The 16,363-nt window shown below is 41.6% G+C and overlaps 2 protein-coding genes across 4 annotated transcripts in view; one reads left to right on the top strand and one right to left on the bottom strand.

Moving 5' to 3' along the window:
* The window catches only part of LOC125450601 (uncharacterized), a 506,390-nt gene that overhangs the window by 371,482 nt on the left and 118,545 nt on the right, over window positions 1–16,363 (top strand). The gene's annotated exons all lie outside the window — the stretch shown is intronic.
* LOC125446346 (butyrophilin subfamily 1 member A1-like) overlaps window positions 1–16,363 on the bottom strand; it is a 79,479-nt gene that overhangs the window by 50,223 nt on the left and 12,893 nt on the right. For 2 of the 3 annotated variants that reach the window (XM_059639769.1, XM_059639771.1), the window contains 2 exons: window positions 10,655–10,966; window positions 1,332–1,613 (listed from right to left, as the gene is read on the bottom strand). In XM_059639769.1, coding sequence (XP_059495752.1) covers window positions 1,332–1,613; window positions 10,655–10,966 — 594 coding nt within the window. Of the gene's footprint in view, window positions 1–1,331; window positions 1,614–10,618; window positions 10,967–16,363 lie in introns of all 3 variants that reach the window. The other variant, XM_059639768.1, reaches the window with a different exon arrangement.

The raw sequence follows: 16,363 nt of genomic DNA, 5'->3' as shown, positions 1-16,363 counted from the left end.
CACTGGAACGCCAAGATCCCTCTGCACCTGGAAATTCTGCAGTCACTCTCCACTTAAGTGCTATTCTGCTTTTTTATTCTTCCTGCTAAAGCGGACATTGTTACATTTTCACACATTATATTCCATTTCCCAGATTTTAGCTCACTCAGTTAACCTCTCTGTAATCTATCTGAAAATTATGCCTGAATGTTCATTCTGGGATATAGCGGCAGTCTTAGGACTGGGACAGAATGTTTACCCTTCAGGCAGTATTCCAGGATCATACATCAACAATATAGTGATTATTGTTGGTATCAGTGGCTGTATCACACTATTCTCTTCTGTCAACACTTTGGGGACTGTTTGAATGTGGTCACTTTTAACCTCTGCAAATTTTAAGCAACAATCAAAACAGTGAAGGAGTTTGTTGGCTTTGGTTTGGTGTCAATAGGAACAGTAAACCGGAGAAAACTTTAATATTCTGAGTGACATTAAAATAATTATCAAGCAGAGTGGCCAGAGTTTATCAGCATCAGCATTACATCTTAAATTTCTCATTTAAACTTATCTAGATGTAGGGTCTCAACAGAGAAAGGTTTGAGGTTGAGAAAGTGAAGAGCATCAAGTTCCTCAGAGTGACGATAACCGACAACCTGTCCTGGGCTTCTTACATAAACACAACAGTGAAGAAGGCACAACAATGCCTCTACTTCCTCAGGCAGCTCAGGAAATTTGGCAGGTCCTAAGGTCCCTCCCCAGTTTCCACAGATGCAACATTGAAAGCAAACTTTGTGGGCGCATAACGGCTATGGCAACTGTTCTGCCCAGGACCGTAAGAAACTACAGAACATAGTGTGCACAGCCCAGACCAACATGCAAGTCAACCTTCCATCCATGGTCTCCATTTACCACAGCTTGCTGTCGCGGAAGGGTTGCCAACATCATCAAAGACTCACTGCACCCTGGTAAGAACCTCCTCCAACCTCTTCCATCAGGCAGAAGACACAGAAGCCTGAACACATGCACAAACAGATTCAGGAACAGCTTCTTTCCAGCTGTTATCAGACTGTTGAATGGACTGTAGCCTCAAATAATATAACCTGCAAAGTACCCGATATGCCTCTAAGTCTTTCTGATCAACACATCCCTTGCTTGCTGTGATCTGCCTGTAGACCCATAGGCAGAACTTTTCACTGTATTTTGGTATTCGTGACAATCAAAATCAATCAATAAATCAATCCCCTAACTTAGCATTACATGACATCTTCAAGACAGTGAATTTTATGTTTTGATTTATGAAAAGAGTGGAAATCACCTTTGCCTTTATTGACCAAATGTTTTAATTTACAAACCTGATATCCTGATAGTTAATTCTTGTTCTGTTTTCAGATGTACGTGTCGCAGACGACATGTGAACCTGTTTGATGATTGTCTTGTTATTACAATGTTGCTTTGGATGTCAACAAGGCCTGTAGAATCCCGATGCGATCTTATTTCAGCTGGTATAAAACTATCTTCATCCTCTCTAACCCAGTATATCTCTGGTTCAGGGAACCATCCTGTAGATTTACACACAAGCTGGATTTCATTTATGTTACTTGCCTTCATCTGAATCCAGGGCTCACGCCCAAAACCTGCAATCAACAAAGAATAGATTCAGAAATGACACTAGGTAGGAGCAATGACAATCTTTACTGACATTATACAAATAACATTGTAAAAAGTTCTGAGAACACTTTCTGTGACCTGTGAGAAATATTCATTTAATATCATTGATATTGTTGCAAATATCTACTTAATGGCTTGTGGATTAGTTCTGAAATTTTAGTTTTAGGTATTCAATTTTAACAGTAGAAAACTTGTTAAATACAAGAAAATTGAACCCTACTACACTTAAAAGTTTGAGGTGATTGATTTAGAGGGTTAATGGTTAGAAAGACAAGAGTTATAAAAACAGCTAAAAAAAAAGGGCCTGTAAAATTGCTGTCCACCATGATTAAAATAATTATGTTGCAGAGAAAGATTTCATTTTGGGAGTTAAAAGTTAGATTAATTGAAAACATTTAACAATCCTTAATAAGGTCAGGTTGAGAACAATCCAGAGCAGTCTATGTCATCATGGAGTTAAAGAGAATTTAAGAAGATTCCCTGGTTTCAATTAAATGGGCTTTTGGTGGGAGATATTTAGTTGTAATTTGGGCCTTGTATGGTTTGAAGCTCACAGAGAGGCTCCTGCTGCTATTGGAGAACTCCAGACAGTCAGCAAAGAGTGGAGGTCATAGAAGAAATTTGCTGATTTCATGTAGGAGATGTTTAGGATTCCTGATGCCCAGGCAAGTGTCCCCAGTCAGATAAAAATACATTCAAAATAGACAGGAACAAAGACTAAATCAGTAAAGCAAAAATAAAACACATATTTTACTGACCAATTATACATGTGCACAGGTTATACATTTCAGGGTCTCGTGCGATAGTTCTAGTAATGGCAATGATCTTTAAGGCTTCTGCATGTCATATGCTCCCTGTTAGAAACTCATTCCAAGCCCCAAGGAGGGGGTTAGTTATATATTAGTATCAGGTACAAGACAACTAAAAGACTGTCTTGGCAATTGATTGGGTATGTTCTGATCAGGTGGTATTGATAAGAGGGCCGTCAGTTCTAAATATTTACCAACATTAGCAATTTTGCCTTTTTCATTTCAGGAATGTGGGAATTGCTGGCTGAGCTGGTATTTTTTGCAATCCCTTACTGCCCTTGTGAAGGTGGTGGCAAACTGCCTTCTTGAACCACTGGAGTCAATTTGCTACTTGAGTGTTGTTGGAGCTACACTCATTCAGGCAAGTGGGGAATACTCCTTCACACTCTTGTCTCATGACTTGTGAGTGGTGCACAGGCTTTTGGGAGTTAAGAGATGACCTACCTGCCGCTGGATTCCTCAACTCTGATGAGCTGTTGTGATCACAGTACTTAAATGACTAAGATAGTAGGAACTGCGGATGCTGGAGAATCTGAGATAACAAGGTGTAGAGCTGGATGAACACAGCAGGCCAAACAGCATCAGAGGAGCAGGGAAGCTGATGTTTAGGGTCTGGATCCAAAATGTCAGCTTTCCTGCTCCTCTGATGCTGCTTGGCCTGCTGAGTTCATCCAGCTCTACATCTTGTTAAATGACTAAGCTGCTCAGTTTCTGGTCAATGATAACCTAAAGGGTATTCAAAATAAAAGCAAAATAAAATTCTCTGCAGACACTCATTTGAAAAAGGAAAAAACACTGTGGCCATTGGTGGTTATTTTTGAAGGCTAAAGGACAAAGTATTGAATGTTGCAAAGTCTGTTGGTCTGGTGTTCTTTACAAGTGGATAAGACAGCACAGCTGTCTCTGCAGTCTTGACAAGCACAGCTTGCTCAGGAAATACAATATTGAGAAGTTCTTTCCATCAATCTTTCATATGAAGAACCAATCAAGTTTCACACTGAATTCGCCACAAAAAGTGCTTCAGAAACAGAAGACTTGAGCTGAGCAGCTTTGTTTTTGTCGCAGGCTTTCCTGAACTGATAAAGCCAAGCCTGTGGATACTTTTCAGATGGAACAAACATAAAAACAAGTTCTGAAACAATTAGGCTTCTTTCACATGGAAGTGAGCTCAAGCAACAAAGGCCAGCAATTATCTGGAGCTCTGTTCTTTCTCAGAAATACTTTGCTTTCAATAAAGTATTGAAACATGTCTTTTCATTTTTTTAAATACTAAAGATCCAGGTATCTCTACATCTTTTGATCTCAAGTACACAAAAATAACTAAATAATGAACACCTTCATTACATTCTCCCACCCCCAAAGAAATGAAATGTTATTTTCAAATGTGTTTCATCACAAACCTTGATGAGGACAAACCAGAAGAATACAATTCAGACATTTATCAGCCCATTCTCTTTTTATATGTGTGATGAAGGTTCATAATGCTTTATTTTTGGACAGCTTAGATTCTAAATCTGAGGGAACATCGATTCTAATTTTCAATCCTGTGAAGATCTGATGTTTCTTTAATAAAGGAAAAACGTCATTTATGACCAGTCAGCCAATGACAGCATTTTCAAGAAATTGCAACTTTGAGTAAATGTTCTGTGGAGACCCATTTTGCATGCTTGGGTGCATCGCTTGATCCTCTTGCTTTTACAAGCAGAAATATTTAATGTTACAATGGTCAGGTTTAAATGCAACAGTTGAAAATTATGTTTGTGTGGAGAAATTTCTCAGTCCACCTAAGCCAAAGTAACACCAGCAAATACAGCGGACTAAATATGGCGCTGAAGTAATGGTGATTTGGAGCATGTCAAAAATCTAGAAATTTGTGGTAAGAAGCAGATACAGCATGGTTTTGCAATTTGACACTGGGTGATTTATTAGATGCTGTGACTTCAGGCTCAGAAAAACTGAAATGTAACATCAAATTCTCCACAAATCTCAAGAAGTAACTGCATTGATTCTGCAAAAATGAATTAAATTGTCTGTAGAAAGCTGGGCTGTTGTTCGTCACATAATTTGTTTTCATTGATCTTCATACTGAAGGCAGGGAACAATTCAATGATAATTATTTCACACATGCCATTCCCAATGAAACATTCAACAAGGGTGTTAAGTTGATTTAATGTAGATTCTTGGAGAGAGTAGGTATTTCTTGGAGAGAGTAGGTATTTCCTAGTCAACCTGCTCAGATTTGACATTACACAACTCTAGATCAGATGGGGCTTAAACCTACATGTCAGGCTCCGAAATAGGAAAACTGTCGCTGTTGCACAACTAATTGAGCTCAGATTTTTTAAGATCAACTTTTAATCAACCACACCTCTGGAAAAGGTACAATTTGAATCCAGGCCTCCGAGCGCAAAGTAAAGTGGACACTAAATTTATTTCAGTGGCAACACCACCTTCTCAAAGCAAGCGCATCCATTAATTCTTTGCTTGCGAACATCAACATGCTGATTACACATGCTCTGAATTGCCACAAATCATCATTTTATAATCATTTAGGTCTTTATTAACTTGAGGTTGTTACCAGCAATCATTACAGTGAGATCTTGGGGAAAAAAAACTGTCCTCTAAGCCTGAGAAGAAAACTTCAGAAGCAGAAAGCTATGTGAGTGTTACAGAAAATAGACATCTTACAACACTGTTGAAAATATGAATACAAGGAACACCTTGTGTGCTGTATTAGCAGCTTGTTTATGGGCTTCAGGAAGAGACTTTAACCAAACAAATTAGACTCAGGTGAATGCAGAAATTTGCTGAAAAGAAACCAATTACAACTGTATAAAACAAAGAACTGCAGATGCTGAAGGTGTGAAAAAGAGATTGAGAGAAATTCAGCAGGTCTGTCAGCATCTGTGGTAAGAAAGCAGACTTAACATTTTGAGTCCACGAACTTCACTAGCTTCTTCATCTTACAGCTGTGCCACAACAAGGAACTATCAACAGGAGAAATGGGTGACAATTCACAGATGTTTGAGTATCTGCAAGCTGGAGTAAAAGGGTTGACTTGTTCTTTCTGGTAGTTGTCATGTGATCCTTCCAGTAGTTCTTGTATCAGATCATGAGAAATAGAAGCAGAGATACGCTATTCGGCCCATCAACTTTACTCTGCTGTTCAGTAAGATTATCATTGATTCAGTATTCTTATGTGCGTAACCCTTGATTCCATTATTTATTAGAAAACTGTCTACCTCAGACTTGAATGCACTTAATGACCTAGCCACAACAGCCCTTGAGGTAAAGAATTTCACAGATGCCCTGCACAGAGATAAAATTCTTCCCTTACTCTGTCGTAACATGGTGATCCCTTGCTCTGAGATTATGATGGGTGATCCTTGACTTTCCCACAACGGAAAATAACAATATGCAATCACACTATCAAGTCCCCAAAGAAATTTGTGTGTTTCAGTCTGTTGACTCTCACTCTTCTAAACTCCAACAGTACAAGCCAACCTACTCAACTTCTCTTCATAACAAAATCTCCCCGTACCCAGAATCGGTGAACTTTCTCTGGACTGTCTCCAAGTTCAAGATATTTCAAATAAGGGAAACAAAGTTGTTCACAGTATTCCAGGAGTGGTCTCACTCGGACTATGCATACTTTTTGCAAAGTCTCCCCACACTTATGCTCCTTTCCCTCTCAAATAGAGGTCGGCATGCTGCAATTAAACAGCACGTTGGTGAGGCCACGCCTGGAATATTTTGTGCAGTTTTAGTCTGCTTGCCTGAGGAAGGATATTCCTGCTGTGCAGAGATGCAGGGAACATTTACTAAATTAATTCCTTGGATAATAGGCGTGGCATATGAGGTGACAGTGAGACAGTTGGGACTATATTCAGTGGAGTTGAGAAGAATGAGGGGCAATCTAAAGGAAACATTTAAATTTCTCGTAGATCTGAACAGGTCAGATACAGGAAGAATGCTCCTGATGGTGGGGAATCCAAAATCCAGTCTTCGAGCTTAAGGATAACTGGTAAGCCTTTTAGGACTGAATTGAAGAAGAATTCTGTTGTACAGGCAGTGGTGAATTCATTGCTACGGAGAATGGTTGAGGCAAAAACATTAAGTGCTTTCTAGGACAACGCAGTGTGAGCAGGAGGAACAGAGCAGGTCAGGCAGCATCAGAGGAGCGGGAAAGTTGACGTTTCAGGTCTGGACCCTTCTTCAACAGGGAGTGGGGGCAGGATGGGATTACTGTATTGTACTAGATGATCATAACCCGTGATCATAATCAATGTTTGGAACAGGTTGAATGGCCTACTCTTGCTGCTACATTCAATGTTTCTATGGTTAACATTTCATTTGCCTTCCCTGTTACTGGGCAACTTTTGGGTGGTAATACTATCTGATGAACCTCTATCCAGTCTGCACTAACAGGTCTCTGAGAAAGTCTTCATTTTATCATTATATTCCCATTTTTAAATACAGTAGCATTCAGGAACTCCCTCAGTTTCAACTTCAATTTGAGCTGATTGGGCTACTTTACTGAACCGTGGATCAACTTGCAAGCCTTGATTCGAGGAGACTTATTGACCACTGTATTGTTGGTGCAACTTTCTGGCTTTCTGTGTGAGCTCAGAGTAATTGAAGGAGGATTTTTAAAAATTCTTTCTGGAGAAGTACTTCTCTAAAGGCCTTATACATTGTCTCCACCTTTAATGCTCAAAATAACCTTGCTTTACCTTCTCAAATTCTATGTAAGTCTACTCAGCCTAGTTCTAGATATTTCAAAATTTCTGTGACTCATATACATTGTAGAATCCTCCTCAGAGAGCAAAGCAAGAGCTCATGACCTCTGCCTGTCAACCTACATTGCACGTGTAGCATCCAGATTTGTTTCGACAAGCTCAGCTGCCTACCTACTTTTCAAAAGAAATGGAAAAAGTCTCAGCCTTTTGTCCTTGGAATGTTTACACAAATGTAAACAGCTCGTCACTCTGTCTCAGAATAGATTCTATTATGATCATGGGGGTGTTCAACATGTAAGATGTCTGGGGTGGTAGCGGATTCCAGGAAAGGGAATTTGTGGAATATCTACAAAGCAGTTTTTTTGGAATAGCTTATGGTGCAGCCCATCAAGGAACAGGTAATTCTGGATTTGATGCTGTCGAATGAGGCAGATTTGATTCGGGAGCTAAAGCTTAAGGATTCCCCAGTGGACAGAGGCCACAATAGGATAGAATTCACCCCAAAGTTTAAGAGGGAGAAGCTGAAATCAGATGTCACTGTATGATGAAGGTTCACAAATTTCTGAGCACCACAAATTCTTCTCGTCTCAGATGGAACAGGCATATCCCTCATTTTTAAATTGTGACCTTTCTCTAGACTCCAGAACAACAGAAACACCTTACACCATCTATCCTATTGATCTGTGTAGGGTTTTCCTCAGTTTCAACGTGTTGCAGACAAATCCAGACCAGATCAGTTCCCTTCAAAATGTTTTAAGGCAGCCTAGACCGTAACTTCTGCTTATTTTAAAGGTAAATGTGAAGTGGGTGTCCTAGATGTGATGCAACTGGTCAAATCACTCAATGTTAAGCAAAACAATTTATTTAAACACAGTGGTTAAAATAAAAACAAAAGAAAGAGGCATTTAAAATAACAATGATTGGAAAACTTAACTGAATAATAGATACAGTGCCTGTGACTAGCTAACTGTTCCAATATAGCAACATCCCATCAACACATCCCTTGGCAAAAATGTTAATTCAAACATATATTCTTCGGTGCAGTTTAACAATCCAGGAGGGAACAACATCAGGAGAGATTTCAGAGAAAGCACCGTTAGGAATCATTTACTGAAGCTTGCAGCAATTCTGGGACCAAAACAGCTTCTCTCTGCGACAGCTAAACAAAACAAAAAGCCTGATCTGGGAGTTCTGGCTACTCGCCTTCTATTGCTACAACTGCTTTAAAAATAACCGAAAGGCATCTTTAACTTATTGATTAAGGCCGGCTCCCGTAGCCAATTCCACACCCTTGCCTTTACAATCTATCTTAAAATAAAACCCAGACAAAATAATCTTTTTTTTAAAAAGTGACAGCATCATCACAAATGAAATCACCTCCTCTTCTTTGCAACTCTAGAGAATACAGGCCCAATTTGCTCAATCTCTCTTTGAAAGCCAGATCCATCATCCCTGGGAACAAGTCTGGGGAACCTTCACTGCACTCCCCCAATGCCAGTAATACGTTTGCTGAGATAAGCAGGACAAAACTGTGCACAATGCTCCAGGGTGGTCAAACCAAACTCCTGCACAATTGAAGCAAGATTTCATTAATCGTGTACTCAAGTCCTCTTGCAATAAAGGTTAGCCATCCATTCACCTGTTTAATAGCTTTCTGCACCCACATGTTCAGCTTTCAGTGACTTATCCACAGGGGCACCCTAGAGTCTTTGCACATCTGCACTTTCCAAGCTCTTACCCTTCAGAACGCACTCTACACTAATGTTCTCCCCAAGCTGCAAATGTCTTCACATGGTAATCGGCATTTCAATGTGGATTGCAGCAATGATTTCCAGTTCTGCAGGTTCTACCACATTTTGACCTCAAAACACCCCTCAAAATAAAAATTAGAAAAAGAAGAAAATGCTGCTCTGCACATCTCCGGTTCTCCCAGCAAAGTGGATAACCTCACATTTTCCACATTACCAGGTTCTAACCCATTCATTAAACCTGCTCAAATCCTCTTGAAATTTTTTTATATCTGCCTCCCAAAACACATTCCAATTCAGCTTTTCACCATCTTCAAATGTGGAAATAACACGTTTGGTGAATAGCTGGGGCCCAAGTCCTGATCCTTACAGTACCCCGTGACTCAAAGCCTGCCAAAGAATGACCCAGATTCCGACTCTTTGTTTTCTATTTGTTAGCCAATCATTAATCCATGCCAGTACATTAGCTCCTCTCCAATGTGCTTTACTTATTCTCCACAGCATTCTGTGGGGGACATTATCAAAATCCTTCTAAAAATCTAACTTTTAAAAAATTAATTTACAAGATGTGGGCATCATTGGCGAGGGGAGCATTTATTGCCTTTCACAAATTGCTGAGAGGGCCAGTAAAATCAGCCATATTGCTGTGGGTGTGGAGTCACATGCAGGCCAGACCAAGCAAGGATGGCGGACCTCCTTCCTTGAAGGACTTTAATGAACCAGATAGGTTTTTAAATATAATCAAAAGTGGCCACATGGTCACCACTAACATTTAAATCAAATTTCACCATGATGGGCATTGAAACCAGTGTCCCTATGACATTCATCCATGATTTTAGATTTCTCATCCAGTAACATTACCACTGCACCACCTCCCTGTAGGAACTATATAACGTCTCGCAATTTTGTTAGTTACATCTTGAAATAAACTCCAACATATTCTTCAAACACAGTTTCCCAATTCCAAATCCAGGAGCTTATAGCCAATCATGCCATTATTTATTCATCACAATAATATAAAACAAAGAACTGTAGATACTGGAAATCTGAAACCAAAAAAAAAGAAGCTGCTGGAGAAACACAGATCTGGTGGCATCTGTGGAGAGAGACAGAGTTAATGTTTTGAGCCCAATAACTTCCCTTCAGAACTGTGAATGGTCACTAGATGCAAAACATTAGCTCTGCTTTTTGTCCACAGATGCTGCCAGGCCTGCTGAGTTTCTCCAGCATTACCTACTTGGCACAACCCTCATAATGGATGCTAGCATTTTCCGGATTACTGATGTGAGGCTAATAAGTCTGCAGTTCCTAGTTTCTCTCTTTCTCCTTGGATAAATGGTGGGCTGATATTTGCTTCCTTCCAATCAACAGGAATCATTCTACTTAGAGCATGGGCATGTAAAATTACCAAACATATTAAATATTACAGCAAGTCTTAAGTAACTCTATCTATCTATAAACAATTTGTAATTGAAATCAGGGAGAAAGACAAAATGCTTTTGAAGAAGACTCACTGGACCTGAAACATTAACTCTGATTTCTCTCCACAGACACTGCCATACTTGCTGACGTTTTCCAGCAATTTCTGTTTCTGAGTTCCAGCATCCACACTTCTTTGTTTTTCTTTCATTTTATTTCCCTAAATGTATTGAAACAAAATTAGAGATTGACTAACCGACAATTTCCAGGCTAACCAAAAATGTTTCTCTACCATTTTTGTCCTCAACTGAGCACGTATATTTCCCTCCATCAGATACTGTTGTTTGCTTTATCCTCAGAGAAATATTTCCTTTGGTCAGTTCATCCTTAAACAATTCCGTCCTTCCTCGGTAATCCTTGTGTTGAGCAAAAATGTCATCTTCTCCATTTCTGTACACGTGTACTGGTGAATTGAGACCTACTTTAAACCACTGCAACACCATGCTGCTGAGAAATATTTCTGGCATGAGCTGACATTCCAACACAGCATCTTCACCGACAATGGCTTCAATAGGATAATTCGGTCCTATTACAAAGAATTTACCTAGTGAACAAAGACATTTCAAATCACATTGATTAATCATGGAATCTGCAAGAGAAAAACACACATGAATCACTCAACTGAGACACTCAGTATCAGCACCGAAAGGCTGCACTAGAATTTTCAGACAAGAGGTTTCCCCTGAAAGAATGTGCAGCTAGCAATCAAAGAGACAATTATTTTAAAGATGATACAGGTTCTCACCCTATGATCAACATCTATTCCAGATTAAAGGAATAATGTCCTTTATGGAAGTAAATCTGCCTTCATACTTCATCTGACCCATATATAACTTCAACCCATGCTCTTCTCTATTGTGGGACCTTATGGAAAGCCTCTGGAAGTCTAAGCAAACCACATCTACTGGTTTACCCTTATCAATCCCATTAACTACATCCTCAAAATACTCCCATTTGTTTGATATGCCCTTTGTAAATCCAAACAGAGTCTGTTTGATTCAGTCACTGATGTCTGAGTGATATTCTATTAAATCTTTCACAATGGACTCTAGCATTATCTCCATGACCAATGTTCTCTCTCCATCTCCTTCTTCAAAAATGGGATTGTATTCGTTCCCCTCCAAACTATACAAACTGTACATTGGGCATAAGTTGGGCCATGAGCTTGAAAGACTGTGGTTAAATGCAATTCTACTGGTGGGCCACAGTGCCTTAAGGATGTCCCGTTTTGATTTGCTAGATCTGTTTTGAAGTCCATCTAAATAAGATGGTGGTTGTGTCACACAAGAGTATCTGTAATGTGAAAACTGATTTCATCTCCGTAAGAAATGTGCAGCAGCTACTCCTATTCATCTTGTCAGATGCAACTGTGACAGCTCGATTGGGGAGAATGTGGTCAAGCAGATTTTGCCCCTTTTGTTCATTACCAGGTGCTGTATATTCAGGCCAGCAACCAAATCTTTTTGACCGAGGGGGCACTTGTGGTACAGTGATAGATCTTCCTCTTTGGAGGCCCAGGTTCAAGTCCTATCTTGTCCAGACATGTGCAATAACATTTCCAAACAGGGTGATTTGGAAAATATCTCATCCGTTATATCTTGGTCATCTCAAGTCAGAGTGAACTAATGAGATGCCATGGGAAGCTGATCTCACATATCCCTTTCTATGAAGAGGAACCAGCAGGTGTAGTATAAAAACATAAGAACACAAGAACTAGGAGCTGGGATAATGGGAACTGCAGATGCTGGAGATTCCAAGATAATAAAATGTGAGGCTGGATGAACACAGCAGGCCAAGCAGCATCTCAGGAGCACAAAAGCTGACGTTTCGGGCCTAGACCCTTCATCAGAGAGGGGGATGGGGGGAGGGAACTGGAATAAATAGGGAGAGAGGGGGAGGCGGACCGAAGATGGAGAGCAAAGAAGATAGGTGGAGAGGGTGTAGGTGGGGAGGTAGGGAGGGGATAGGTCAGTCCAGGGAAGACGGACAGGTCAAGGAGGTGGGATGAGGTTAGTAGGTAGCTGGGGGTGCGAGGAAGGGATGGGTGAGAGGAAGAACCGGTTAGGGAGGCAGAGACAGGTTGGACTGGTTTTGGGATGCAGTGGGTGGGGGGGAAGAGCTGGGCTGGTTGTGTGGTGCAGTGGGGGGAGGGGATGAACTGGGCTGGTTTAGGGATGCAGTGGGGGAAGGGGAGATTTTGAAACTGGTGAAGTCCACATTGATATGTTTCAAAATCTCCCCTTCCCCCACTGCATCCCTAAACCAGCCCAGTTCATCCCCTCCCCCCACTGCACCACACAACCAGCCCAGCTCTTCCCCCCCACCCACTGCATCCCAAAACCAGTCCAACCTGTCTCTGCCTCCCTAACCGGTTCTTCCTCTCACCCATCCCTTCCTCCCACCCCCAGCCGCACCCCCAGCTACCTACTAACCTCATCCCACCTCCTTGACCTGTCCGTCTTCCCTGGACTGACCTATCCCCTCCCTACCTCCCCACCTATCTTCTTTGCTCTCCATCTTCGGTCCGCCTCCCCCTCTCTCCCTATTTATTCCAGTTCCCTCCCCCCATCCCCCTCTCTGATGAAGGGTCTAGGCCCGAAACGTCAGCTTTTGTGCTCCTGAGATGCTGCTTGGCCTGCTGTGTTCATCCAGCCTCACATTTTATTAACTAGGAGCTGGAGTAGGCTATCCGGCCCAGTGAGCCTGCCCTCCATTTAATAAGATCAAGGTTGTGATTTTTGAGGCTCAGCTCCACTTACCTGCCCGCACACCACAACCCTCAATTCCTTTCCTGTTCAAAAAATTATCAAGCCTTGCCTTAAACACGTTCAGTGAGGTAGCTTCAACTGCTTCACTGGGCAGGGAATTCCACTGATTCACAACCCTTTGGGTGAAGTCATTCCTCCTGGCCTCAGTCCTACATCTGCTTCCCCTTATTTTGAGGCTATGCCCCGCTTGTCCTAGTTTCACCTGCCAGGGGAAACAACATCCCTGCCTCCACCTTATCTATTCTCTTCATAATCTGATAAGATCTCCCCTCATTCTTCTGAATTCCAATGAGTATAATCCCAGCCTACTCAGTCTCTCCTCTTAATCCAATCCTTTCAACTCTGGCATCAACCGAATGAATCTCCTCTGCACCGCCTCCAGTGCAAGTATATCTCATCTCAGGTAAGGAGACTAAAACTGCACACAATACTCCAGGTGTGGCCTCACCAGGACTCTATACAGCTACAGCATAGTCTCCCTGTTTTTAAACTCCATCACTCTGGCAATCGCAGACAAAATTCCATTTGCCTTTTTAAATACCTGCTACACCTGCAATCCTACTTTTAGCGATTCATGCACAAGGACACCCAAGTCCCTCTGCACAGCAGCGTGCTGCAATTTTTTACCATTTAAAACATAGTCCATTTTGCTATTATTCCTACCAAAATGGATGACCTCACATTTATCAACATTGTACTCCATCTGCCAGACATTTGCTCACTCACTCAGACTTTCTCTATCCCTCTGCAGACTTTCAGTGTCTTCTGCACATATGTTTTGTTCTTTAAATTGTGTCCAGCAAGGTACTACACATGAGGCTACTTAATAAGATTATTATGTGTTGGTATTCGCACTGATAGAGGATTGGCTAACTAATAGAAATAATTGTTGGGATAACAGGGGCATTTTCAGGATGGAACTTTTAACTAATCGAGTGCCATAGGGATTACAGCAGGTCACAAGCATTTACTGCATCTCAGTGATTTGGATGAGGGAAATGCATGCAGTACCATCCAGTTTGTGGATGACACGTTCGAGGTGGTAAAGCATGTGGCGAGGGTGACACAAAGAGGGATATCGACAGGTGACACAAGTGGGCGATAACTTTGCAGATCAAAAAGAATGTGATATAATGTTCATTCAGTAATAGGGAAGGCAAATGGAATCTAGGCCTTTAATGCAAAGGGATAAAAATAGGTCATTCTTGACAAAGCTAAGACACAAATTACATCTCACCTATAACACAGTGAACAGTTTTGATCCCCATATCAGGGGAAAGATACACTGGCATTAGCAGCTATTGAGGAAAGATTAACCCTGGGTATAGAAGGACTTCCAGATGGAAAGAATATGCCCATTGGAGCTTAGGAGAATGAGAAGAGATCTTATTGAGACATAGGATTTTCTAAGGGAGCTTGACACGGGTGATTGGACTATCTTGTAAAAGAATCAAGGGCCAGATCATTACGTCAAGAGTGAGAAGTCAGTCATATCAGACAGAGATGAACTGCGACAACTTCTCTCAAAAGAAGGCTATAGAGACAGGGACATTAAGTATATTCAAGGCGAGTAAGAGAATCAAGGGTTAAGAGGAAAAAGAAGGAAAGTAGAGTTAAGAATTATCAGATCAGTTAAGATCTCATTGCATGTTGGACTAAACTAATTGGGCCAAATGGCCTATTTCAGCTGTTGGTCTTCTGGTCTTATCTGTTTGTGGCCTGAACTCAATTTTCTTGCTAAAACACGCACCATCCCCTCCCACACTCCCATAACACTTGATGCACATGTGGATCACACATCTGTATAACTCAGCACTGAATGTATTCCAAATTTCATTGATCCATTGAGGGAATAAATTCTTCACCTCTGTCTTCAATGGATGACCCTTTATTTTTAAACTATGGTGCAGTTTTCAATTCGTCAAGGAAGGGAATAATTTTCTCAGCATCGACCCTGTCAAGCCGCCTCAGAGACTTGTATGTTTTAAAAGGCCACTTCTGATGCTCAACTTGAATGTGCACTGGCACAACATGCTGAATCTTTCCGAATAAGACAAACCCCTTCCTCCCATAAATCAGTCACTGAACTTTCTATGAACTGTTTTTATTGCATCCACATCCATCTTTCATTGAGGAGGTGAAAATGGCACAGAACTCCTGGTGCAGTCTGATACATGCCCTGTGCAGTTCACAGAACCATAAGATGGTTATGATGCAGAAGGCATGCATTTGGCACGTCAGCTTTCTGGGAATTTTAATTTAGTGCCAATCTCTTCCTTTCCTTATAACACTGAACAGTTTATGTTTAAATAACCAACCAATGGCTCCTTGCATGCCTCAACTGAATCCATCTCCACCACATTTCCAGGCAGTGTATTCCATACCGTAACTACTCACTGTGAGAAAGAGGCTTGACTCACTTTGCACTTGTTTCTTTTGCAAAATATTTTAAGGCTGTTCTCTCTGGTTTTTGATCCATTTATGACTGGGAGTAGTTTCTCATGATGCACTCAGTTCAGCCGCCTCAGGATTTTGAAAATGTAGAGATTGGAACAAGGGTCACGTAGCTATCATTGAGTATGAAATCCCTGATTGGGACTGCAAACGGTGCCTAATCAGGGAGCCCTGGCTGACAGATATAAACAGGGGATTCCAAAGATCTCCTCAGTTTAGGGACGAGCTTTGAGCTGTCTGGTCCAGAACCCAGTGTAGTGTGAGGTGTTGGTGAGAGTGACTGTGTGCGACTGTCAGTGCCTTGGTGTGGACCCATACCTGTGAACCGGTGCTGCTGCTACAGCTGCCGAGGCCCTGCCCTGGCACTCCACTGGAAGCCTGGTGCTGTTGCTGGGCCCCTCCTGAACCGTGAAGACATTAAAGACTCTTGTCTGCACTGGTGACTGGTGGTGGGAGTGAGGGGGCCTTTGGAACATTTTCCAACACCGAACCCCCCTTTCCATTCCATTTTTGTCTCCACCCTCCCTTTCTCCTCTTCCTTTACCACAACGTGGTGAGCTAAAAGTGGCAGGGCCGAGCCGTGCCTTGACAGGTAACTGCTGCATCAGCTTTCAGGCTCCTGATCAGGGCCGGGGAGTTAAAGTCCATCCACAGCCAGCCATGAGCAGAGGCCTGCATGAAGGCCATAGCTAGTGTGGTCAGTCCGCAAGCCATTGTTG

This window comes from Stegostoma tigrinum, chromosome 34 (genome assembly GCF_030684315.1).
Source record: "Stegostoma tigrinum isolate sSteTig4 chromosome 34, sSteTig4.hap1, whole genome shotgun sequence".
Taxonomy (NCBI): domain Eukaryota; kingdom Metazoa; phylum Chordata; class Chondrichthyes; order Orectolobiformes; family Stegostomatidae; genus Stegostoma; species Stegostoma tigrinum.
This window is presented reverse-complemented; position numbering and strand designations above follow the sequence as displayed.